General features: G+C 42.5%; 2 protein-coding genes across 2 annotated transcripts; one reads left to right on the forward strand and one right to left on the reverse strand.

Annotated features, from left to right (window-relative positions):
• Window positions 1–661: 661 nt before the first annotated feature.
• LOC306742289 (uncharacterized protein) lies at window positions 662–18292 on the forward strand (the record flags this gene model as incomplete). The annotated part of the gene is made up of 13 exons (XM_079224641.1): window positions 662–837; window positions 1045–1167; window positions 1492–1595; window positions 12575–12636; window positions 12705–12831; window positions 13420–13500; window positions 13617–13745; window positions 16488–16531; window positions 16620–16682; window positions 17130–17165; window positions 17231–17275; window positions 17349–17433; window positions 17983–18292. The coding sequence occupies 13 exons, from the start codon at window positions 662–664 to the stop codon at window positions 18120–18122; spliced, it is 1215 nt and encodes a 404-aa protein (XP_079080767.1). The 3' UTR covers window positions 18123–18292.
• Window positions 18293–24972: 6680 nt separating this feature from the next.
• LOC306742069 (alpha-(1,3)-fucosyltransferase 4-like) lies at window positions 24973–26160 on the reverse strand (the record flags this gene model as incomplete). The annotated part of the gene is made up of 1 exon (XM_079224409.1): window positions 24973–26160. One exon carries the CDS (start codon window positions 26158–26160, stop codon window positions 24973–24975), a length of 1188 nt encoding a protein of 395 aa, XP_079080535.1.
• Window positions 26161–27995: the final 1835 nt, after the last annotated feature.

Here is a 27995-nt window from a genome sequence, read left to right on the forward strand (position 1 = left end):
TTACGTTTTTACAAATAAAACACACTGTATGATCAGTTTATAAAATATGATGCAGTGCTTTAAATTACATATAAAATGTATAGGCGCTCAAATGTGCTCCACCTCAACCGGCTGTCGCATTAAAATACCAGTACTAGTAAGTACATATGATGTTGAATATAATATGATGTTAGCTTTATTGTTCATTCATCATCAGGACGTTAGAAGAATATAGACATCCGAGTAGGATACCCTGGCAGAGTTCAGTGACCATGAGTTGACGTTTGACCACCACAGTCATATCACAAGACCTAAATCCACGGTGGTTTGCGCTCAGACAGATGCGCTTTTACGCACTCCGTCTCCAGACTTCACATTGCGCGCTTTTTACGCACACTGGATATTTGACTCCACAGTCCTCGGCACGATGTCAAACGTCAGAAACCCGCATTATTCTACACAGTAAGAGGCTGGGTGTCATTCATTTTGGGCTCTTGAGGGGGCCAGTTTGTTTCTCCTCGTGCAGACGAAATGATCAGCTTATTATTGGTTTCAGCGAGCGCAGGCTTTCTTTCACCATTCCAATTCTGAAGATCTGTCAAAGAGGGATTTATAACTTCAGGATTTAGTTGAGAATCGTCGGTATCTGCGGATATCTCCGTCAGGCATTAATCAGAAGGAGATGATGGCTTTATCGTTCCTTTACGTGCTGTGCATGTGGATAAGTTTCGTCTGTCCTTCGCTGGGAACAGGGTTTGTTTATCATTTTCCAGGCATCACTCTGCAGCGACAGCGCATCAAATCGGAACAGAGCGGCAGCACTGGATCGCCGGGTACCAGGTCCCGTACCCAACTCAGGTGAGCACATGTTCACACTGGAGATTTTCACTGCAGATCTTGTCAAACACAATCCTGACTCTATGTCTTTAGCAGAATCAAATGTGCTGCAGCTCTGTTAAATTGGCAAATGCTTTCACATCATGTCTTATTGAGATCTATGATGTTTCTGTTATTTCTCTGATAGTAGTACTATTAAGTGTGGAATCTATTTTATTTGTATTATAGGAACTGGTGCCAGTATACTGTTTCCAGAACAGTGTCCTGTCAGGTGCACAACGGGACAGAAACCAGCGTGCAGAGAGTGCTTCAGGGCTGCCGATGGCCCGGACCCTGCACCAAAGTCATCAGGTACCCTCACAGTCCTCACACCTGCCCCTCTTCAGCCAAGTCCTCTTCTCCTTTTTCAGTGCTGCTGTTACTGTTCTTGGCATGAATGTGGGGCATCGTTCGTGCATGGTAACAAGGGTGGATTTAGTGATTTGGGGGCTCGATGGGACCCCTGTTGAGCTATATTTGATAGATTTCTCTGATTGAAAATGTTGAAAGGTCTTTTACAAAAGTAAAACTAGAAAAATAATCAGATATTTATATTTGGCGGTTTGATCATGACTGTGCATTTGTGTGTGTGTTTCTGCATGTCGCTTCAATTCATGCTCCTGTGCTGTTTTGCAGCTACAGGACCCTGATCAGGCCGTCTTTCAAGGTTACCTACAAGCAAGTGACTGCACTGGAGTGGAGATGCTGCCCAGGGTTTGTGGGAGAAGAGTGTCGAGAAGGTGAGTTTCTAATCTGTGCCTTTTGCATGATGTCAGGGTGAATGTGGTCAGAGGCTAAATCTCTCAAGAACTGAAATGAAATGAATGTGTTTTGCCCGGACCCATCTGTGTCTTTTAGATCTTTACCCAATTCAGTGCCTTGTTTTATGTTTGGTGGTGTGTGGTTGGGTAGCTTACTAATCGTGCCTCTGTGCAGTGTTTGGGCTTTTGATATGATTGTAAATTTGTTTTGAATTAAGATTGAAAACCTGTTTTGGATTACTTTTGGAAGCACGGACTGCAGTAAAGCAACAGTTGAAAGGCATCCTGCGCCCTCCGGTTTTGTACCTTTTATTTTACGGCCAAGCAGCTCGACACTTCTGTGTCTGTAAGGAGATTCAGAAACACTGACTGTCTCATTCTGCATCTCTTCTTTCTTTATACATGTGCGTATACACTCTGTTAACTGTAGAGAGCACAAAGGTAGTTTTATGTCTCTCTGAATATCATCATGGCTATTATGTCAAAAGCTCAGAGGAAGCAGAGCAACTTGTAAAGTGGGAGGTAGTCTCGGTCTCATGATGGGCAGCGCAGCTCCTGGATACCACAGACCGCAGACTCTCAGCCCAGTAAAGACCAGAATGTTCACCCAGGGGCGAGACACCACAGTCAGCCTGCACAACTGTGCTATTTACATTATATATATATATATATATATATATATATATATATATATATATATATATATATATATATATATATATATACACATTATCCACTGCTCACAACCACACTGACAAACATGTTTTCACATATTGTATTTTAAACAGTGTGGATGCCTGTAAAACAATGCATTTGGCTGCATTGGCTTCGTTAGAGTGAATGAAAAAACGTTTAGATTTTCTAGGGTTGATGCAGCAATGTGTGTGTCATTGAAAAGCACTGGCCTGGTCGGTTCACATTTGTCCAAGATTAACAGTCAATGAGCAAGTTTTGCTTATTGGTCATAATTACCACATCGTCTTCCATTTTGCAAAAAATATTTGTTGTTGCTCTTGGATGTCCAATATCTACCACAAGTTAAGAAGACACACATTGATACTAATGGAATAAACACAGACAAAGCCTTTGGAAACCATTATTTGCTTGGCCGTGGATATTATTCCACACAAAGGTTAACACATACCTACATCCACCGAGTCTGTACTGCCAGAGATTATGGTTCACTTGAGACCAAAGTGGTGGCAGGAGTGTGAAGAAGTAATCTGGCTGTTTATTTAACACTTTCTGAAATGTATTTGCACGTTCTAATGGCTATAGAGCAGGAGGAAAATTGCCTCCATATGGAGAGACGGAACAGAAGGCCACGTTTGAATCGGCGAGTAGACCTGAAAGACGGAGGCTGATGTCACCGACAGTCTGCTTCACACTGAGGAGAGGAGGGAGAGCTGGCAGCTGGCGGGTTAGAGAAAGAGAGGACACTGAGGGGGGAAAGTTAGGATCAGGGCACCAGAAACAACAAGGTGTTAGAATTGGCTGTGCAGAAACAGCTGTGTAGCAAGAGAAGAGAAGAGCAGAAGAAGAGTAAAGTTAAATGTAATGGGGAGTGTTTCTGTCCCACAGGGCTCCAGCTGCTACAAGCTGCCCAGACGGCAGCAAAGCAGAGTGCCGATTCTGTGTGAAAGAGGCCCCACTGAGATTAATGAGCATGACACTCCTCCACCAGCTCTTCGTAACATACATGACTGTGCTCGGATCGGACTACAGCTACGAAAGAGAGACTGGGTCTCCTCATGTCGATTAACCTATGTACAGCAAAAATAAGTTATTAATGGATATCAGGAATACCTTGGATATAATGGTTGATAATACCACAGGATAACATTTGAAATATATGCCCCAGCTTTGTATTACATGGTTCAAAGAACTTACGTCGATCATTTTCAGTACATTTTTATCTATCATAGTTTGTCATTTTTTATGAAATGTTATTACTTGCTTTCTTGTTGAGTTAGATGAGAAGAGTGATCCCACTCATGTCCAAATATGCAGCTACATTCAGCAGCTTAGCTTAGCATAGAGACTTCACAGAAGTCACTGCTCCTGGGGAAGAATTAGTCTGAAAGTAATAACTCCCCATGAAATCCAAACTTGGCCATTTTACACTTTAGTTTTGGTTTGAAATTAAACAAACAAGGTATAACGTGTTGGTGGACAGATTAGTTTACCGTTGGACAGAGCTAGCTGTATCCCTTCTGTTTCCAGTCTTTATGCTAAGCTAAGTTAATCAGCTGTTTATTCATATTTACTGCACAGACACAAGAGCGTTATCAATCTTCTCCCCTAACTCTGCAAGAAAGTTAACACAAGTGATTCCCAAAATGTTGACCCATTTCTTTAATCATGTTGACAATTCAGCGTTATGCATTCATCCCTTTGTCTTTATGTCACTCAGCCAACATTGTGGATGCAGTGGGGGCTTTGAGCCAGCTGTTTTATCAGAGTGAGAGAGGACAGCCTTAACCAATGAAGATGACATCACCTCTGGCTTTAGTTTGATGGGGTTCTGGCTCCACTTCAGAGGCCCTTGAGGCCCTCAGAGACGGAAAGACGGGGCACACGAAGAGGGCTAGAGCCGAAGGGAAGTCTGTGAAACTGAGGAGATGCTTGTTTCTCTCACCTCTGCACACACTCCTGTTGTTTTCATTTTCAAAACTCTGAGTCATGTTCACTCTCATGGTTTATTCTTTTCTTACCATTACTAGTTCGAAAAAACTCAGAAAATAGCCATTTATGAAGGAGGTCATTTGTTTGTCTGCTGTGGTGTGAGAAGTGTGCTCTTTGTTTTGACTAATATAAAGGCCACTGGTAGCAATGCACACATTATATCATGGTATGTTGGGTTTAGGATTCAAGTTTCTTGTCTCATCCCTGAAAATAAACCCAAATGGAGGCGTCACAGTTTTATCAATGTTAAGAGTTGAAATGATTATGCGATTAATCGATCAGCTGAATAATTGGCCTACTATTTTCATCAGCCCTCCTCCAGACACTCAATTGTGAGAATGTTCTGCATTTCTTTGTCTTATTGTGACAATAGACTGAATATTTGGCAAAAACAAGCAATTTCATAATGTTGTCTTTGGCTTTAGAAAATTGCGACGGACATCCATCACAATTTTTAAAATGTATTTTACATATATAACTGAGAAAAATAATTACAACAATAACAATAAGTGTTCAATCCTTAAAATGTCTGACATTTAATACTTAAATATGCACAAATCTCAAAAAAGCGATGCAGGTGTTTGAGCTGGTTAATTAATCACTCATTAAAGTGCAACGGCAAGTATTTTAGAAGTTGCTCTTGGCCTTCACAAGTCCCCGAGAGTGTTCCCTGCATTAGTGTGTGCCTCGTGTTTTGTACATAGCCTTAAAGCACTCTGGAATATCACAGAGCTCAGGCCGAGCTGGTCGCAAAGCTTGAATTTTTCTGTGTTTGCTAATGGAAAGTGGTCGTTTTCTGAATACATTTCCTTGACACCCTGACCCGTCAATATTTTTGACAGTCGGGTTTGTGCCGACTGTGTACAGGGCATCTCAAGAGTTACATTTAGCTTTCAGTAGAGTTGAGCTAACACATGACGGCATGGAACACATTTGGGAGAAATGTGTTCATAATTTCCCTCCTGTTGGCCCCTGCAACCCTCCCTCCTGCTCCATCACAGCAGTACCCCCAGCACCCATCTGCACATGTGATCATATTATAGGGACTGTGGGTAATGTCTGTGTGTGAGGGAGCTTTATCCAGGACCTCCCCTGATGGGAGCAGTGGCCTTTGATCTCATGCAAACGCTCAGGAAAAGAGGTTTAACAAAGTTTAATGCTGGGTGTGACAAAACAGGGTTGTTTTTAGGGAAGTTAACAATGGTTTTCATTAAAGAAGTGAAAAGGTGGCTAAAAGTTATAGGCGCTATCAATTGTGCTAATTTGTTAATGCTAAAGCTATGACATTGCTAGAGTCACTGTTTCCTCTCTGCAGTGGAATAAGGAGGAAGTGTATTGCACCCTACCATTGAAGGGATTAACAAAACCACTAGCTATTTGAAACCTTTTAATTTCTTCCATTTTTTCATTTTATCGTCCATTTTATCGTCTGCTCTCATCCCCTTTGCTCGTGTGCCCTTGTCTTGCCCTTGCTTTTTCTTGCCACTGCCGGGCTCTTTATCTTCTATGGTCCCTGCTGCTTTCCACTTATCTAACTTCCTATGTCCTTTAGATCTGATGCTCTCCTCTCTGTGGAGTAAAGTGATAAAACAGAACCATATCCATCATGTGCTCCTCCAGACTGCAACCTCTGCAGAGTGAGGATATGACTGATGTCTCTGCTAAATCCCTGGCTGAGCTCAGATAAAGGTCAAACGCTACCCTTTGACCTGCTGGGGGCTATAGGATAGCTCGGCTGTTCCTGGTCTGATATGCCTGATGGATGACGCCCTGTTCATGCTCCTTCTGTAGTTTTTCATTTCTGTCACCGGCTTATCATTGGTTTTCCTGCCTCCTTTGTTCCTCCTATCTTTCTGTCTGCAACGACACACATCTGTTTATGTGAAGTAAAGCGAAACAAATGACATATCCTGTGTATATATATATATACATTTTGAGGTGGCTTCTCTTATCACCACAAGTGCAAAGATATGCACACAATACTAACAAGACTACGAAGCTACAGCCATGCTAACCGCTGTGCGACATGCTCTTGATAACTATGTTAATAAGCAGATATGTCAAACCAAATTCATGTTTCTTCATAAACACAGTGCAGCTGAGTCTTCAGGGGATGTCATCAGTTTTTTATATTTGGTCTAACCAAAATACAAGGCATATTTTGACCTGATGAGTGCATTGGAAGGAAATGTGCAATTTCATGGCAATCCATCCAATGGTTATTGGGACCATATGAAAAGTCAGGGGATCACCAAAGTCAGTGAGATCCATCTTATGGGGATCAAATATGTTAAAACGAATTTCATGACAATCCATCCGACAGTTAGATATTCCTCTGAATATCTCTTTCCATTTCATCGGACACCGCTGAACACCCTTATTTCAGCCAATCACGTCTCTCTTTACCGAATTCACACAACATCCTTTCATAGCATGACGATGACTGTATGTCTGTGCACCAGCAGGGTCATCCATCTCTAACTGTGACTGATGTGTAGCCAGTGTTTCAACATCGGCGCAGTGTGTAGTGGACGGTGCAGCAGGACGATTGGAGGCATTCTGCCCGCATGAGGAAATGAGAGAGAATTGGTGTATTCTCAAAATTGGAAGAGATTCAGTTTCTCATTGTTTCAAGGCCACGCCTGTCATAAAGCAGCTTTTTGCAAGGAGGAATGTGAGATTAATAATGGCACCTCATTGTGGTTCTGAAGTCCATTATTTAGTCGTTGACTGTATCTTGTGCATGAAATAATGGCACCATGCATCAAATGTAATGGGAAAATTCCATGAATTGCCAAGTATTTATTTTACTTGCTGAAAGTGTCAAAGCTTCAATTTAAAGAAATAGTCCTGCAGTCAAAGTGTGTGTGTGATTTAGTGAGTTGTGACTGTGTGTGTGTGTGTGTGTGTGTGTGTGTGTGTGTGTGTTCTGTGCCAGTTGTTCTCCATGCCAGCAATAGCCGACCACTTGCTGGCTGGTGCCGACACACAACAAACTCCTGGGACACAGCCAGTTCTTGGAGGCCGACTGTGGTTTACACACACACACACACACACACACACACACACACACACACACACACACACACCTCATAGACTGGGCACACACTTGACTGTGTATCTTGGGGACGTGACAGCAACTCTTAAGATGGTCCAGAAGATGTTTCAATGCATCATCCTTCTGTCCTGCTCACTAATACTGACAGAGTGTTTAGTGGTAATGAAAATGACTGTCCACAGCTGTGTGCGTCATGGTTAATTTTGTGGTTGTGTGTGTGTGTGTGTACAAAAAACTGTGAGATCTTCTTTGATCTATATCCAGGGCTAATGTAGGAAATGTAGCTGTCTTAACAGATGATGCCCACAGTGTCTGACTTACACTGTTGCCAAATTATCCTGTGCTGTCTTGTACACACTGTCTTGATCACACAATAAAGGAAGGGATGACTCATCAAACAAGTCAATGTTTTTGCAGTTTGCAGAGATTAAATATGCTTTTTGTTTTGGTTCCTCTGATGTTTGAATAAAGATCTGTCTTCCAAGAGATTGTAATCTTATTGACACTCTTGTTCTTTGCCTGGAGGTCTGCCTTATTTTTCACCGCCAGACTTAACAATTGAGCTTATCTCACAAGACTAACATCAGCTTTCTTTAGATATGTAATACTTTTGCATGGTGCATTACTCAGAAATCAGATACTTTTGTTAAACGTACTCCATGTGATTTGGGGTCTGTGGGTCATTTTAATATAGTTTTAACTTGTCTTGTGATATTGCATTTGTTGTGTTTTTCATGTGAATAAAAAAAGAGTAAAATATTTTAATTGACAAAATGCTTGACAAAGTCTTGGCATAATTTTCAGTGAATGTCCAATAGCATCAGACAAGATGTAGCATCTGAATAGTTGAAAACCTGCTCAAATATACAGATCCTTCCTTCAAATCTCTTTGGAGCAGAAAAAGTTCACTCTGTTTATTTGGCTTCACTAAAGACAACACAATTCAGAATCTTTCCCATGAGCTCAGAGCAATAAAAAACAACAACCCTGTCTTATGGTGCCATGGTGTAATTATGGAACAGACTCTATAGCCGCGGTACCGCTCTAAACACCGTTCTAAACATCAGCTCGAGCACAGCGGAAGTTTGGTTTTCTAACTATAATTAAATTCCAACTGCATACACAGGAATCCTTAAAAAAAACACTGTTGTTTTGCTCTGCTTCACATTTCTGCTAGGTTGACTTTGATTGTGGTGTTTTCTTGTGCCATGTATTTATGACATAATACAATACGGCTTGTTTTATTTCTGGATCTCGTTGGACAACAGATGAAACAAGTGCTACACTTTCACAATCGCTCTCTCCACATACATTCGAAACGTTTGCTGAAAGGTTGAGTGAAAGTGGGTAAAAAAACAAAACAAGACGAAGAGTGCACAACTATGAAAAGTTAAGGAATCCCCCAACTTAGGAGGATTCATCCTCTGGGCACTACGGATATCTCAATGTTGGCAAGGCATGTAACTGAAAAACTAAAATGTCATCCACAAGAAAAATGTAGGGGAGCACCAAAGTCTTCAGGAATCATCCTCTAGCAGTGGCGTATTGTGATGTATTGCGATTTATTACCTTTTTTCAACCGCAAAGGAAAACTGTCAACATATTTCATCTAATAAGATAACGTTTTCAGTCTGTTCATCTCACTTCAATCATTCTTATTGCAGAAAATGGGACAATCTGACCAACACTTTCATAAATGTTGCACGTGACAAACTGAACTGCTTGCGTTACAGTCTGCATAGTCGCGTCATTCCAGCTGGACACGCTAGAGGGGGCGGGGCTTATCTCTGTGGTTTATCTCCGTGCAAAGAGTTTCCATTTCTGCCTCAACCATGAAAATAACTACTATTTCTGCTTCATACTTGTTGTGGAAATCCCAAAGATGCCGTCGTGTCTGGGTTTTATAATATTATCCGTAGAAATTTCACCGACTTCTCCAGGAACTGTGTCGGGATGCCGGTGTTACGGATTAACAGGCGGCCGTGTTAACTGGTGACTTCCGGCCGGAAGTCACCAGTTAACACGGCCGCCTGTTAATCCGTAACACCGGCCGCTTCCAGCGCTACGAGAGCACCAGCAGCCAGTTTGATTCATGCTGAGTTAACGTCTTTGACCAGCGCCGTGTCGCGGACTTTGTCCTGTGCGCCGTGCAGCAGCTGTGCAGCAGCGCCGCTACGAGTCACAGGAAGTCCAGACCTTTGATTTACACGCGGACGGCGCATTTCTCATTTCTTTCTCCGATGCCTCCCATAATTGATTACATACCATATCAACACTTGGCTTCCGTGTATCGATGCAATATCGCCACGGTAAACTATCGCGATACTATGCTGTATCGATTTTTTCCCCCACCCCTAGTTGACACACTGACCAATCCCAGCGCACGTTAATGGTCACGCGGGCCCTGTGACGAATCAGATTTCCAGACTCTCTAGAAGGCTGTTTCATATAGTGATTGGATAAAATGCTGTTAACCAGCTACTAGCCCGCAACTGTCCTCTAGTAACTATGAACGTCTGTACAAAATCCACTGAATAGTTTAATAGTTTTAGCCTGAACCAAAGTGGTGACTAACATTAGCATTCTCAGAGGGTGTATCTATATTTTATATTCGGTTATAAAAACTAAATGTCATCACATCATCACAGAACAACTGTTGGAATGCCTCAAGATTGATGCGCTGTACATAACAGAGAAAGATTGTGTCAGAGGGTGGAGACTTCCTCTGGGCTGATGATGAATAACTGGAGGAGATGAAAGCATATCAACTCATCAGCCCTCTCACATTGTGGAGCCCACGATCCCGCTGTGGTGATGCATGCGGCTTTAATGTCCTTTTGTGTAGTCGCTGAAGAAATCTCAGTGCAGTCAGTCACAACAAACCTCTGTGGCGTCATGTTGCATTGTGCCGTCGAGCAGCTCTCTGTATTTGGGTTGATGAATCTTCAGGAATGTGTTTTTGGGTCAAGCTGTTGATTGTTGTTTCCGTTTGTGGCTGCGCTCCAGGGCGAGATTCAGGATTGAGTTTGAAACGAGGCATTGAGAGAAACCACACCCATGAACACTGATACACCACTGGACTGGATGTACATGATTGTACACACACACACACACACACACACACACACACACACTGCTGCCATCAGCACCCTGCGTGCCACAGTCAGAGTTTCTGATTTCGGCAAACCGGAGGTGTTTGGGTCCTTTTTGTTATTTATGAGCACCAGTTGTTCCTCGCTCTGGATTTCCCTGCTATGACCACAATGTGGGCGTGTCCCGTCTGTGGAACTGACAGCTGACATTCCAGACTTCATGTGATCCGTAAACCAGAGGAAGGCTCACATTTAGAGCAAATACTGGGGTTTTCTATAAAAGTGTCTTTGTTTTAGATTTGAAATCACAGCTCAAGTAAAGGATCCAAAATTGCGGCAAAGAGAGGAATGTGTAGGTATTTACGGTTTAGTGATAGCTAGAATGGTATAATTTGACAAAAGTGTTCAAAACAGACTAAAGATGACACAGAAAGTAACTGGCAAACCAGATTTTCAATCAGGCATATACATATTTTGCAAAAATAATACAAGAAAACTGAAAATAAGGCACGAAGTTCCTGAAATGCTGTGAAAGTGTTCACGCTGTTTCTTAAAGGATCTGGAGACAGAGAATCATTCTCTAAATTCTATAAAGGGTTTCAGGGTATTTCAGCTTTTTGTTTTGGTTTAACTAACTTTACACAGAACCAGAAGCCATCATTGGAAACTGTTTGGAAAAGGGAAGGCCCTTTCAAAAAATATGTGGGAGGTAATAAATTGAAACCAGTCTGGAGAAGAGCGAAAACATCTTTTTCATTGAGAAAAGCCCTCAGTGCTGTTCTGTGTTCTTCTTTCAAGGAAGAAATATTCTCCAGCTCTGACAGAAGTGATGCTGTTGCACCATCCACGTTAAACTCCTTAGGAGCCGCCATTGTTGTTAAGAACGAACAGTTGCCTCCCCGTGTCACACACACCTAAACCACGCCTGTAGCTGCTCGCAGGTTGCTGATTGATCTGAACCACTGGGGGTCAAAGGCTTTACTGATGTGATGTGCGATCTGGTGATGTCGTTAAAATGCAGCTGCTGTGCATGTCAATGGTTTGACAGCCACTACTACCGTTTTAGGTCACTCTCACCGCTTTAATCAGTGCTGTTTTCTGCAAAGATCGACTGCTCAGCACCAAACAGCAGACAGATGAGTGAACATAGTGGAACAGATAGCGGCTTGAGAAACAGATATTTACGTCTGGAGCTGGTAGAGACGAGAAAAGAGAGAATGAATATTGGCCTTACATTGATCAGGGGGACAGAAACACAATAACCCAGAAAAAGATCAAAAACAATGAATTGAGATCAATGACAACATTATGTCATTGAACTCAATTCATTGTTTTTGATCTTTTTCTGGGATTTGTTGACAGTGAACAACATCATTTATATAGTATGAACACACAATCATGGAACTCATAATAGTCTAGCTTATAAATCAAGAATAAAACATTTATAACTGTGTTTATGAATTGCATACCAATGAGTTACTAATGAGTGTTCACGTTGGAACAATGCTTTATAAATGATGAATGAAGTGTTTACTCATGCTTAACTAATGCTAAATAGTGTGTAGTTATGATCAAGTGTTACCAATATAAAATATAGGAATTATCCATTCAATACATTGTGTGAGGAAAATGTCTATTAATCACATTTCTCTCATAGACGTGGACATGATAGTGAAAGTATGCAGCTAGAGGTGTGTGTGTGTGTGTGTGTGTGTGTGTGTGTGTGTGTGTGTGTGTGTGTGTGTGTTTCTATGTGTGAGTGTGGGCATACAGATGGAAACATGCTGAGTCAGCAGACAAGCTGGTGGGCACCAGACTTGTGCATGACAGAGACAGAGATGAATTTCATGTGAGGTCTCATAATATTTATTCTGTGAGCGAGTGACATGATTTGAGGAGGAATGCCTAATAAATTCCTGCGTCTGGTTTGATGGTTCTTGTGTATCTTGGTTTGAGCTGCTCAGTGTGAGATAGAGAGAAACTACGGATGGAGCCAGGATGAAGAAAAGAAACAGGGATGAAAGAGACAAGGCAAGAAGGAAAGGAAGAGATGGATGCAGAGGAAGAGCAATCATGTATGCCCAGAAACTAAACTCCTCCTTGTCTGTGTTTCTTTCTTCCAGAGTGTTTGAACTGTACCAGTTTCACTGACATGAACAGCAGAATAAATGCCATTGAATCAAAGGTAACAAGGCCCACACAGTTATTTGAAGAGATTGTAAACATTTGTACTCAGATTACTTGTTGTTCCAGATCAAGCTGTTAGGAGAGGGATGCTCATTACTGCCGACAGCCAGCAGTTTACCAGAGGGCTCAACAGACAACGAGGTGGTCGCTCCCCAACCCACTCCTATTGGACCGCCATCATACCTGCCACCAGGTGACAACTCTCTCATCATGAAAAACAATACTTTCCAAAAGTTGTGGTGGAGATGTTGAAGAAATGTTTTAATGGTACAAAAACAAAGTGCACAAAGCCATCCTGTTTCGTTGCCATCTTAATGGCTGTATTTAGATGATTCAACAGTAATTGCAGTTTCAATATTCAGAGAGGATTAAAGGAATAGTTCACTGCCGTTTAAGTCAAGCCTATGATGAAGTTTGATGGAATAACATACTCTACATAAGTTAATTTACACACATTAATCATATGTTAAATGATTAAAATGTGGGTCCTGGATTTATTTGGCTGATTGTCCTCGTTCTAAAAAGGTTTGACACACGATTATGAGACAAAATGTGTACTTTTCAGCCCGCAGTAACACAGCAAAGGTCATTGCCTTGTGCCGTCTTATCGTGATGTTTGGAACGTTTGATGTAAAAGTTGAAGCAGCTTATCATGCAAATCCACAGTGTCTTGTATTGGACTTCTTTCAAACCCCACACCTAAAGTTTGTTTTTATAAGTTGAGTAACTCTTGATGTGTGAAGTGAACTTTTGACTCTGACTGTGTTTTTTGGTCGTCCAGGGCCCATCGGACCACCAGGGCTTCCAGGTTCTGCTGGACCTCCAGGTCCGGCTGGAAGGGCAGGCCTCCCTGGACCCACCGGTAAAATATCATCAGACCTGCTCGTCTGATCTGCTCTTTTATAGATGGTTTGAAGAAGAAAAAAAACGCTTGTTTAACAGGATTAATTGTGTTTTATGTTTTTCCTTGGTGCTCAGGACCTAGAGGGGACAGAGGTCTAGCAGGAGTAACCGGACTCCTCGGCCCTCCTGGCCCACCAGGTCCTCCAGGGCCGAGCTCCTCTCCTGTACGAGAGCGCGGTGACGTTTTTCACGTGGACAATCAAGGTGATCGGACTATTGCACCTGCAATTAATTCACTTTGGGCTGAATTTTCCCAAATGGCCTTAAATAAGAACATAATAGAAGTCGATGTTTCACACATGGTTCGAATTCTGGCACAAAAACAATTGTAAAACCATTCAAGCGTTTATTTTTTGGGGTTTGTCCGAGTTGATGCCAAAACCACAGGTCTATTTTTGAAGAATCGTCTGCTTTCAAACACGCACGTTAATCCTGTACATTATGTCCATCCTGTTCTCTTTTTAAGCATTTTGTCAGGCAGAACACAAACCCAGACCAGATGGGTTGCTACGTATGGAAATTGGTTTTAACGGGGCACAGGTGGAGGCGCAGAGCATATTGTAGCTTTTACCAAGTGTTTAAGTGAGCAATATGTGTTTTTAGCTTTCAGCTTAATGGAGAGAGTATTGTTTCTTTGCAGCGAGGGGCTGGTTTAGATTTAGTTTAACAGTTTCCGTGTGTGTTGCTCTCTCTGAGCCACTGTTTACGGCAATCTCATTTAACACCATCAACAACAATGGAGCCAAATACCAAATGTTAGCTAAATCGTTTGCACACGATTAGCTCAGGTGTTTGTTTTTTTAAAGACAGAATTAATTGGAAAAATATATTAAGACATTTTTCATATACCTTATCCACTTTATTAAGCTTCACCTCCTCTGTCTATGCCTCAACAATACATATATAGAGTGCTAAACCTGAAAATAATTGACTTTCATTATTTGAAACATTAACTGTATATATCCTTTGAAATATGTCAGCGCAAATGTTATATCTCTCGCAGTTAAAACCTAGGTTTCACCACAGGGAGGCAGCAGAAGTCCATGCTATAATCATTACCTCATGGAGACTTCTGGCTCCGATTTAGGCTTTTGGCTGCGTCTGCCTCTCTGAGTCCAGAACTGTGTCTGCGGGTCTGGAACTATGTAGATTTGGGTCTGTGGGACTGTGTAAGCTGAGGGGGGCCAACTGGCTGTAAATCAGGCCTAATTTGTTAGCTGTCAGCACAACAGTCTGCGTTTGGGGGAACAGGCCGCGGCCCACAGCCAAAATCTGGGCGAGCTCTGAAGGAAGGAGGAGATAGTCTGCCACTCATGTGGAGTTTCTCGGGGAGGCAGCCAGGCTCGAGGAGAACTGTAGCATTAGAAAATTAGTTCCAGAGGGAAATCTGCTCCTTCTAGACCCTTTCTGTGGACTGTAGCCATAATGTAACAACGCTGTCTCAACACGGGGGAAGACTGACTCTGAGCATATGTTGAAGCGGAGAGGAAGTGTGGGTGAAAACAAAATGTATACTTACAAGCATACTTTAAAATATACTACATGCTGAGAACAAGGCACAACTTCCACCTCCTATTATATGTGACTGTTTACTGCTCTTTTACAGCGACCAGCTGTTCCTGTCAATCACTGTCACACTGGATTTAATCCTACTGTTGACTGCTGATGAACTCTGTAGTTTGACAGGTGACCCTTTATGTCTGAAGGACCCCCCCCAGAGGTCCAGGCCGAGACCGCGGCAGTAGAAGTACACTGTAGTGGGGTCCCAGTGCATCTTTATTTTCTTTTTGGTGTATTTACGTCTGTATTTAATGCTGCTCATTGGAAATCACCCAAGATGCATTTAAATGCTGAGACAGAAGGAATGTTAGCAAAGAGTAGTTTTTGATCACCAATAGAAGGAAACATTTAACAAATAATGTTAAATGTTGGCATCAAATTGACACCATCTTTTCTTTTTTGATAAAGATCTTATAGAGGTTAAATAATTCTACCTTATGCCATCATTTTTGTCTATGGAGCTGAACAAAATCCAGTGTTAGAGCTTTGGCCGTTGGCAACAATACAGTCATGGAGATTGAGACAATTTTGCCAACATCCGTTTTATTCAGTTGATTCTGGAATGAAGGTCAATGGACATTAGTAAAAAAAAAAAAAGACAATTTATTAAATTTAACACTAAATAATAAGCTAAAAATTCCCTCTTGACCCTGAATATACATTAGTATTCATTGCATTTTTATAATCTGCCGTTACAGTCTCCTTTATTTTTTGTGCAAAGACTAAACTCTTCATGTGAACTTTTTTTCCCCAGAGGAGAATCTCCCTGCTCATCAGATCATAGTTGGGCCTCCTGGTCCAACTGGTCCCGTCGGTCCTTCAGGTATGAATATATCCTGTTTCCTGGCATAAATTTTTACCTCTTGGACGGGTCCATCATTACAAATGTATGCAGTGCAGCCAGGCACTGCTCAAACTCAGAAAACTTTATTTTAAATCCCAGTCAAGATCCCCAAACTTGCAATAGCAAAAAATATGTTAATATAATATACAGGAGAATACACCAGAAGAAACACAAGATTTTGTATTTGATATTAATGTGTAGCAAAGAAGTACTTCAATATGAGCCTTGTATTGGTTCAATAAAACACTGATACAAACAGATACAAATTGTATATGTGACTTAGTTTTGTGAAAACATTGTTAAAGCCATTTAATTTAACGGGTAGATTTCAGTGAAACATTAAGAACACCGGCGTTCAATGTTTATTTAGTAAAACCTGACAAATCTCTCTCACCAGCGTATAATTGACTTAAATTAAGCGGTGTTAAATTTACTGAATTTCATTTTGACATTGCACAATAGTCAGAGCCAAACTTAACAAATTTTACATTCATCTCCCTCGTGTGTGAATGTTTTTGTGAACATCGCTGCAGGGCCTCCAGGACTGAGAGGAGCAGCAGGATTACCAGGCCTGCCGGGACGAGATGTGAGTACATCTGAATCTGTTGATCAATAAGCAAGATGAATGTATGACTGCCATCATATTACATGCCCTTCTGTTTTATCGCCATAAGGGCAAGGAGGGCCTCCAAAGCATGCCTGGGGATCCTGGGCCTAAAGGAGACCCGGGAGAAAGGGTGAGGCTGCTGTGAACACCGTCTCCGTTATTAGATCCACAGGCTGAAGATATTTCAGTCTGATGAACCATCAAGATAGCTTTTGTTCTATGTTTTGTAAATGGTTTTAGCTGTAATGCAATCTCCAATACATTAAAGGTGAGCACACTTTTCTTCAAATACTCCGAGCTGTGACTAATCCTCCTCTCTTGGTCTCTCTCTCTCTCTCTCTCTCTCTCTCTCTCTCTCTCTCTTCCATGGCCAGGCCTCACTAATCAGGGCGGCCATGTCGGGTCCCCTCTTTTATCCGGCTCTCTAGCAGGCCTCTGTCTTTAAACTTGATCCCCTTCCTCTCCGAGCATGATTTAAGATCGGAGATCTGGTGAAGCGGTAGATTAGCACGGAGGGATATAGAATGTGTGAGTGAGCAGGAGTCCTAATTTTCTCTCTCCGCTCTCTCTCTACCAGGGCACTCCAGGTGTAGCAGGCGGACATGGCCTAACTGTAAGTATACTGTTGTTGCATCACACACACTTATGCACACAGATTAGTTGACTCTGTTTCCACAGGGAGCCCCCGGGCCAAAAGGAGAGCCAGGAGAAGGCTTGAATGAGGTAAGAGAAATCATGATCTTTTCCTCCTGAACTCATTTGAAAAGCTGTCCTAAACTGTGGTGGTGCTGTCCAGGGCGAGGCTGTGCAGCAGCTCAGGGAGGCCCTGAAGATCCTGGCCGAGAGGGTCCTCATCCTGGAGCACATGATTGGCGTTCATGGTGAGCAGAAAAGCATAGATTGAGGAAAACGTTTTCCAGGCCTCATCGTGGGGAAATATGCTTACTCGCTTCCTGGCAGAGAGGCAGAAGATTGATACCACTCTTTAAATGTAAGGCTACAGCCAGCAGCTATAGCTAGCTTAGCTTAGCACAAAGAAAACAGCTCGCCTGACCTAAAGCTCACCAATTAAGATCTGATGTATCATTTGTTAAATTTGTACAAAAAAACAAACGTATAAACGGCAATCTTCCGTTTTTTGGGGTTGTGTGATACAGTTGCCAGGCAACCAGGAGGTTACTGAAATTCCGACACATAAATGTTGTTTTTACTTTTTGTTTTTTTCTACTGATCGAACACAAGCTATGACGTGTTCATTAGAGAGATTTAGAGGTGCTGGTTGGAGGATGTAGCCATGCAGGCTAACTGTTTCCTCTTATTTCCAGTTTGCTGGCTGCAGCTTCATATTTAACCAACTGGTCTCCAAGGCAGTATTTAAAGAAGAATAGTTGTTGCTTAGTTGTTTTTTGGTCTTTTATGTCTTTACACAGAGAACTCTGATGGATCTGGATTTGGCAGCATTTCGGACCCCCTGTCTTTCTCTGCCATGATGACCAAGCGACTTCAGCCGGCTCAACACCCTCTTCAAGCTCCAGTAGTCGGGGGGAGACAAAGACGAACTCCCCTTTAAGGGTTTAGTCTAATTTTGTATTTATGTGTATAATTGTGACGGATGTGGCACATGTTGCTTGACTGGGCGTACACTCTTTGTTTAAATCGTGTTTCTCATATTATTAAAATTGTATCAGCAATTATTGTCTTTTAACAGCTGTTAAAGGAAAAGAGATGTTGAGCATTTCATCCACATGAAAGGCTTTATTGAGCCTTTTTGACCCTGTTGCTGTTTGCTCTTAGTCTACATAACCTTATCTGCAGCCTTTGTACAATGTTGTACCATGGAATATAATCTCATAAAATGTTATGAGGGTTTTGGCTTCTTTCATTCCTCAGATAACAGACCGTCCAGTAAACACATCAGTTTCCTTGGCTGATGTTGCAAACTTCCTCAGGCTGCAATGTGAGTTCCCAAGAGCTGGACCCAAAATATAGTATTTAGTGTCAAACACATTCTTGGATCAACCTCGGGGTTCATCTCGTGTTAGCCTGTCAACCATATTTCTTCCTGTCTCCTCTTTCTCTCTCTCTCTCTCTCTGGTTGCTCTGCCTTGTTAAAACTGAGGTAAGACATGACAGGCGGCCAAGACTATCTGCTTAAAATAAAGTTAGGTGAAATGGCATCTGGAGAGCGCACATCTGGAAAGCAAAAATAGGAGATGCTGAAGCAGTTGAGTTTTGGCCCGGAAACAGCAAACCCTGCTGGGCTCCAGTGCACCTTCGCGCGAGCGGCTGATGGAGCACTAAACTGGATTACATTGACTTCTTCATAAACTGCCTCTGAGATTGGTCTCCAAGCTGATATGATTACTGTACAATACGTCTCTCAGAGACCAAGCCTGTTGGTCTGAGCAACGCTTGGACCTTTCCTGGTTCAAGTTGTTATTTCCATTACAAGGCTTATGTCAAAAGGGAATAGTTTTGGGAGATCATTTGTTTTCTTGCAGAAAGCTGGGTGGGAAGATTGATACCGCAGATTGTATGCCATATGAAACTGGAGCCAGTTAGCAGGTTAGCACACAGATTGGAAACGGGGAAACAGCCAGCATGGCTCTGACAATAGGTAAGAAAATCTCCAATGAAGATCTGATCATTTGTTCAAGCTAATTAATGACAATCTGCCGTTTTTTGTGGGTCGTATGCTGGACTATTTCTTGACTCCGAGCTGTTGCCAGGCAACCGGGAGGTGAAACTGTCAACAAACTAGATGGAAACATGGCGGCAGAGCCACCAACTGAACAGGTACATCTAAAGAGAATCCAACATGAACACTCGTAAACCAATTCAGCTAATTTCAAAGGAACTATAAACAGTTTATTAACTGCTACACATATGTAACACAAGTCAAGTCACACAAGATAAGAATAATTATATATATTATAATACAATAATTATATTTAAGTTATCTGGAGTGACTAGTTCATCAGTGGTGGAAACCCTTTTGGAAATGTGCGTCACTCCCAAGTCAGAACAGTAGAAAGTGTTATTGTAACTTCAGAAAGAGTCAGGCTACAGAAAGTGTAATGCAATCACTCGAGCAAAATAGAGGAATATTTGACTTGTTTTTTTTAATTAACAAGATCAATATCTCAGAATTATGGGAAGAGTTTTCACTTTAGAAAAAATCTGCTCTGTTTTTGTGAATTAAAAAGGTACTTTAAAATCCAAAGAGAATTGATTTCATGGAAGCAAACATGTCCCGTCTGTTTAGTTTAATCCAGTTTTATCTTGGTTTGGATTTGAGATATTTGGAGATACTTGTGTCTTTCAGTGATATAGATGGTATTGTTATTAGTTGGTTGCACATCAGGACTTTGTAGTTGTTCAGTTATTAATCCCAGTCTGATCCGCTGGACATTGCAGTGTTTTTCTTTTTTTAGGATCACTTGAACCAATTTGCTTCATGGGTATAAGATGATGCGTCTGAAATGCATTCAGGCTGCTCCGAAACGACCCAAGAGACAATCAGGCAATTGTGCCTAACTCGCAATCAAGTTTAAACTAAACATACAGGACCTGTTTGCTTCCATAAAATCGAACTCTCGAGTAAATAAGAACTTCTCCTGGGATTTTGAGGTATCAAAATTCAGAGCAGATGTTTTTCTCTAATGAAAACGTTTCTCAGAATTCTGAGATAATGACCCTGTTAATTCAGCAAAACAGAGCAATTTTCTTTTTTTTCTTCTCTCAGCTGTTTCCCTGGTTCCAGTCTGTGTGCTAAATTAAGCGAAGCTAAGTTAAGCTTACCTGCTGCTACTTTTACCAAACAGACACGAGAGTGGTATTGATTCTCAATTCAAAGCAAGAAAGCAAAGCAAATCAAACTTTTCCCGTAACCTTAATTACCAGAAAAGAGATGGATCTGTCTGTATCTGTTGTTCCTCCACCAATTATCACATGTTATAGAGTCTACCTTTAAAACACTGTTTTGTTGGTCTTGTGATTGTTCCATTATCTTTTATACAATGTTCGGGTGTGCTTTGTTGTTTAATTTGCGAGACATCGTGCTCAGCAGATGTTTATCTGTGATCGTTGCTGAAGTAAGATTAAAGTCACAACAAAGGGTTTCTTTTTGCCGTCACCTCCTTGTTGCACATAATTACATTTACACTGTACACCACATCTCAGTGTGGGCAGACTATTTACAGGCAGACGCTTTGCTGCTGCTCCTCCTCTTCCTCTTCTTTTCATCCTTCTGCCTTTTCTCCTCCTTTCCCTCCTGCTCTTTGTCCTCTCCACGGTTTATAACACGACTCAAGTTCTCGTCGCTAAGGTTACCAGTGACATCCAGAGGGAAGTTTATAAACATCCGATTGACCTGCAAGCAAACAGGTAAAGGTTTTCTTGCACTTTTCTTTTCTTTTTCTATCCTGTGATGATGATGATGATGATGATGAAAGCTGTCAGGTTTGCAGAGAGAGGGATCACACATGCTATTACATCTACAGACAAATACAGAGCTGGCTTTTGTCATTTCAATTAGCTCATCAGAACAGGGAGATAAGTGTGGTTATGTATCATTGTCATATATTCCACTCTGGCCTCTTTACGCACCCTTTCATCTGTGCTTTGCCTGCCTGTTTCTGTCTTACTCCTGATGTTCCCCCACCCTCCTCCTCCTCCTCCTCCTCCTCCTCCTCCTCTGTCTCTCCCCTCTTGTTTTTCCTGTCTACTGAACAGAGACATGTTGATATGAGGCCCGCTTGCACGGCCACAAGGGAACAAGTCTCTGGTGCTTTTGATCAGCTGCAAGATCAGACATGTCCACGGCTCCCCCGTGTACACTCCAGTGACTGATCATGCAGTATAATGGGCAGGCACAGACAAACCAAAGATGCACACCCACACATGTTCTCTCTGCAGATCATGTAAGCATGGACACGCGCACACACACACGCACACACACGCATGCATACATACATACAAACACGCGCGCGGCACATGTGTTGGCTCTGCTCACAGTGGGGTGGCCGGTTTGCTGGACACAAGGGAGCGAGAGCGAGAAAGAGAGAGAGATGGTGTGTGTGATTTCCCCTTTCTTGCCCTCTTTTTTTGCCTTTGACAGTAAGATGGATGATTGCAATCACAGGAGCCATCAGTGAGACAGAGTGGAGGTCTATGGGGCAGTGAGACACAGCCATGGGAAACCAGCCGTCAGATTACTGCGCCGCGCTGCCATGGGAACACGGCGCTGTTTATTTGTCTGGGGGTTTTGTTGTTTCATATGCATTCCCCTCTCTCTCTCCTCCCCCCTCTGTGCGGGCCTTTTGATGTACAGAGCATGGAAGTTTCATTATAAAGTGTGTGCAGGCTGTGGGAGAGGGACAAGGAAGGGCGAGCGTTTACGTCTCACAACATAGTAAGCCTACTGTAAGTCAATATGTCTCTTCAAACCAGTATAAATGTGACAGATTTCATAGTGATTATACTGGTTTCTTTGATCCCTTGACAGAATGAGAGGCAGACTTTTCTTTCCCCAGTCAACGGATGTTTTTAAGAGAAACATCTGTTGCTGTATAAATGAGATTACTGTGCCTCTCGCCAGGGGCCATGTAGGTTATGAATGGCAGTGTTACTACAGACGGGGTCTGGGAGAGAGCTGAGAAGGATCTTTGTAATAAGCTGTAGCTGGTAGTTAAAGGGTTTAAATCAAATTAAATTGCCACAGATTCTGGGTATTCATCAGCGCTCACCTTCAACCTGTTCAACGGTTTCGCCACCGCCCCTACCTTAGAATCGCTATCTCGTGTTGATACATCCAATATTTCACCTTGTTGCCAAGCAACAACTCACCTCATCCTCCGTAAACTTGTCAGCCCGTGACATGAGGTGATATTTCATCCTGCATGAGAGCAACAGGAAAGAAGAATTACTGGTTCCATCTCTTTGACTTTGAATTAACTGTGATCTTTATTTCACTGACCAAGATATCCGTTATCTGCATCCTGGAACGTTGGTAGTGATTTACCTTTTTTAGGTCTACTGTGCAAATTAATTATCTGATTGATACAGGTTATGTTGCACACACCAAGGTTATAGTTTACTGTGTTTTGTTGTTATGCACCAATTTCTGTAATCCAAGACCAAAGCGATTGTTGAACTTTTAACTTTAAAATAACACAAACCAAACTAAAAACAAATATTTCAATATTAATTCAGGTTCCTTGTTAAAGAAAAGCTGCACATGTAGTGTAGTAAAAAGTAAATAAAATAGTGAAACCCATTTACTAACAATTCATCTATTTTATTAACCTTTATGTGCTCATGTAACTTAATTTTCAACACTGTGCATGACAAATCTAAACACAAAACTGATAATTGATAAAATTGTCAATATATAAATCTAATGAACATTAAAGAGAAAATGAAATCCAATTAAAGTTTCTGAAACACAGATAAAACCGAAAGACTAAGATGTGTGTTTAACATTTTGATCTTGATTTCCAAGATACAGTTCCTGATCAAACACTGCATGATATTTAGTATCAACTGGTCTGTATGTCTAAATGTAATTAAAATGGCCAACAGGTAGTAATAGAACATAAATGAGTACAATACATATGCTAGATATCCTGTACAACCTATCATCATCTTCCTTGTGATCAGATGAGCTCTTATGAAACAATCAGAGGAGTTCACTTCCTTTATTTACTACTAGGTCAACTGTCCAGCACCTGTTTGTTCCAGAGAGGCTATGTTGTATTTATGCTTCGCACAGCAGAAAGGTAATTTACTTTGAACGAGCACATGTCAAACAAGCTTCAGAAAATGTAGTGAATCTATAGTTGAGAGTATAAAGAGTGATTTTACTCACAGTAACTCGATATGCTTATAACTCCCTCGTGTACATGAATGGGATTATGACAAGGACGAGGGGTCTGGCTGTTCTGGCCGTCTGAAAGCATTATTGCTGATAGAAGTCAGTGGTTTCAACAGCTGCTGAGGCATCCGCTCATTATGGGGAACAACAGTATTCACTGCCCTTGTGCCTGCAGGAAATGTCTCATTTGACAGTGTAAAGTGTTAATTCTGTGTCAGGGCACTAACTCAGAGGTGTAAATGTATATAATCCACAACACAGCTTCTGATTCTTATCAAGTGTCTCCTGAAGCACACATGTGCACATCCTCTTTCACTCTCAAGGGTGTTCTCCCTTATTGCTGTAGCCTAAGCTATGACAATATATAAGGGAGAGCAAAAACATCAGCAAAATGAACATGGCAGTGTAAATAGCAGCGTCAACATTTAATGAAACAGCAGAGGATGTGTGTTAGTACAGCTGTCTTGCACTCAAACAACTCATGCAATAACTGAAAAGACAAGGTTTAGGGTCTAACAACCCGTAAAAGTTCATTCAGGTAAGTGTTGCAATGAAACGTTCAATGGTGTGCAGACACAAAGCTGTGCTCGGGGTGCTATTTTGGTGTTGTGTCGCTACTACAACACAAGCATCAACCATGTTAACGGCTGATAGCAGATCAGATACAGGGTGATTAACATGATTTAGTGCTAACCGCTCAGAGCGATTAACAGAAAGGTATTCATGTCTGAATCTCTCTCTCACACACACACACACACACACACACACACACACACACACACACACACACACACACACCAGAACAGGTTGCATGTTCACACGCTCCTTCTTCGTTACCTCAAACCCTCAACCAATTTAACATACCTGCTTTTTCAGTGTTGTAATCATCTATCAAAGTCAGAATTTCTTGATCTTACCTCTTTTCAATACAATGCGTTTCATCCTACCTTTCAATCCATGGTTTCCATTTCACTTTCGTGCAAAAATGTCAAACTTGCATGAGATAGATAATGTATCCCAGTTAACTATGTATTAACTTCGTTATTAGTCAGCATGATATTAAAATTGAAAGTGAGTATTTTGACATGCTAATTGATACACAGAAACATTGTTTACTGTGATGAATCATCTAAAGAAAGTCTTGTCTTTGCAAGCTCATTTTCTTATTGTGATGCAGTAAACCATGCAACCAGTGGAAACCAGTTGCCAGCAAATAAATTAAACAATGTTTAAGTTTGCTTGAGTGAACAGTGAATGCAAGGTTCACAAGCACCTGCAGATGCGATGAAAGTCCATATGAAACTTTGTAAAAATAACTTTACCCTGATAGAAAGTAAGACAAATCACAAATAAAATCAGTTAAAATGATGTACTTCTCAATGAACCCCTTCGCTATTGAATTAAAGCCATACACACATCAAATGAAAGCAACAGTCTCACAAACAACCATGGTTGCTGATCAATGCATGTCTGTTGTACACTTTGGCAGCTGGTCAGGTGAGCAGTTCTCTGAGTTCAGTTCATGCCTGAGAGGATTCTGCTGTTTTCACGACTGGAACCATCGTGTCAAGTCTTTGACCACATCGGCCTTGCCTCTGGTCCTCCTCACCGCCCTGCAGGCCGTACAGTAGTGGTCAGCCCAGAAGCTGGGCTGGTATAATCTGTAACTCCCCCTCCAGTCCAGGTGCCGCCTCAGCAGCGCCGGGTTGCCTCTCAGCATCAGCAGGTACCGGGCCAGCCCTCGCACAGTTGGGAAGTCGTCCACGTGGATGAAGGCCTCGGGGGGCAGGAAGCGCTCATAGTTATTTCTGGATGGACCCAGGACCACCGGGACAGCACCGGCCTGCACCGCGTTCCACAGCTTCTCCGTGATGTAGTCGGTGTGCTGGGAGTTCTCCAGCGCCAGGTAGAACTGGTACCGTCCGATCAGCCGCACCACGCTGCTGCCGCCGCTGTCCTCCGGTATCGGCCGACCCGTGCGCCCGAACACATCCACCTGTAGGTACCTGCGGAGCTGGTAGTAGAGGGTCACGCGCGCATGGGACTCCGACCAGTTGCTGATAACCCAGGCCAGGAGGCGGGGCCGGCGGAGGTGTGAGCGCGAGGATGCGCGGAGCGGTTGCGCAAAGCGGTTCTGGACACCCTTCGTTCCGCGTTCACGGGGGACTAGATATCCGTACGGCAGGAAAATATCGGAGTCGGTCCGGTAGGTCATTGTGAGGTTGAACACGTCCTCAAAGCGCCCCAGTCCGGATGTGTGCGTGGGGGACTCGTAGTTCATCCATATCCACTTTTGTGCGCGTGGCCGCGGTTCCGGTGGCAGGTCAGCGGTGCCTGTGGCAACGTCTCGGTGGTGAATAATTACAGCGTCAGTCTGCGGGTACGCGCTCTCTTCGTCAGTGAGCGTGCACCCGGCTATCTGATAGAGCTCAAAGCAGTCCGGAAGTTTGCGGTACCGACCGAACGGATGCGTCCATATCAGGAGCGTCACCTCGCTGTTGTCCTCAGTATGAAACGGTTCTAGTGTGCGCGGGTCCGGTAAGTAGAGCAGGCAGACTCCCACGAGGAGCAGAAACCCGACGGTGGCCACGCACACACAGGAGCAGGTCCCTTTCAGGAGGCCGACACAACCTTTCCCCTGCTGAGACGAACCCGAGCGCCTGTCCGCCCGGTGAGCAGTGGTCGTGGAGAGGGCCGCTGCTCCCATCGACGGCCCTGACTGCAGTTCCCCCATTAAGTCCAGAACCCCCTTACAGAACCAGTTTGTCCCCTTAATCCAGAACGTAGGCCAGTAGGCTTCCTCAGGAAATGTAGAAGACATAAGCCAATGCCCACTGCGGACACACCTTAATGTCCTGTAGTCTGGTCGTTGCTTTACACGTCATTGCGTCAGGTGAGAAGTGCACATAGTTCAGAATGTTTGACACTAGAGATATACGACCACACGTCTCCATTGCATTGTTGTCGGAGTAGCATGTCCTACCTGCTATCCTCAATGGTCTAAACAGACTCAAAAAAAGCATGTGCACTACACTTGTGTGCTCAAACGTTTTGACGTGGCAGCGTGGGTCCGGGTTCTTGTTACCGGTGAATGGGGCTTTTGTATACGGCCTGATGACGGCCGGTCTGCCTCCCAGGCACTTTCAGGTTGGGTAAACACAGTAGGGCGCGGTGTGCTGCTGATGAAGTAAGCACGGGTCATTTTGTGAAGCACAAGGCATACTTTTTATTTCACTTCTAAATAACACAGTTTGTCTAAAAGCGACTGTTATTTTATGGTTAAGGGTTGAGATATAGGGGATGGAGGATATCTGTTTTTATTTTCGTTTTACTATATATTGGCTCTGTGGCACTCTTGAGTTTCTTCTGAAAGAAAAGTGCTTTTAAAAATGAAATGTATTGTTATTATTACAACACTGGAGACTCATTTCAGAGAGATAGAGGTTGACTAATGACTACACATGTTGTACTTGTCCATTTCCCCCCTATATAAAGGTTACACGTGTCTTCCGCCACTAGGTGTCTCCCTACACAAACACAAGGGGCAGCATGTGTTGTGTACTGACGTTGGGATTTTTCTCAAAACATGAATGTTTAATTTAGCCAATGAATAAACATTTCTGCTGAAAATTAAGCAGGCAGCAGAGAGGCTTTGAAAAGTTTTGTCTTGAATGTATTATTTATTAGATATGACCCAGCATTGCCAGAAACCAGAAACCGTAATAAATGACTCACAGTTTTAATTTTGTTGCTCTAACCTAAACAAATACAGGAATACAAAAAATAAACAAACACAAGTCCTCAGATAATGACATGTTATGTGAACACATTCTGATCAAAACTCATGAAAAAATGATGAGGCGGCGGGATTGGAAATCCTGCACTGTGTGTTGTGTCTGATCTCTGGTGGGCAGGAAAAACATGGCGTGGCTGGGACAACATTATTCCTCCCCATAGACACAGAGTATGTCATGAAGTCTGAGTGTGAGCGGAAAAAAATGGCAGACAAGGAGGAGTGGGAGGAGATGAAGCAAGAAGCATGTGTGTCTCCACTGGGTCCTCCTCCTTCCTGTTACATCCATTCACTTTTCTTCACCGTGGAGCAAAAAAAAAAATCTCTTTGTGTGTTTGTGTGCGTGCATAGTGTGTGACTAGTTATCCCCATAAGAGGTTTTGTATTCTTTCTGCATTATTTAGCCTCCCTTTCATCTGAACAGTTCTATTTTCAGCCAATCATTTAATGTCATGCCTGGGGTTATCTTGTGTTGGGAAGAAATGCAGCAGTCTCATAAGTTATGGAGACATGGTGAGGCTCAAGCATTATACACACATGTATGTCTTTCCACAGAAATAGCAGAGGTGGCTGATGTCAGGAAATGACACATAGGAATGAGTTTTGTTTGTCTTCTTTCAGTTTTGTTTATTCTAATCCGTTTTTTTAGACAGCACAAAAGCAAGCAAATGTTGCTGGAAATGTGCTATAATTAAAGTTGCACAGATTGATATGGAGACATTTTGTTCAGCTCAAATTCCAGCCAGCGTCATGTACAAAGCTTGGCATTTATGTGC

This window comes from Taurulus bubalis, assembly GCF_910589615.1.
Source record: "Taurulus bubalis genome assembly, chromosome: 10".
Lineage (NCBI taxonomy): Eukaryota > Metazoa > Chordata > Actinopteri > Perciformes > Cottidae > Taurulus > Taurulus bubalis.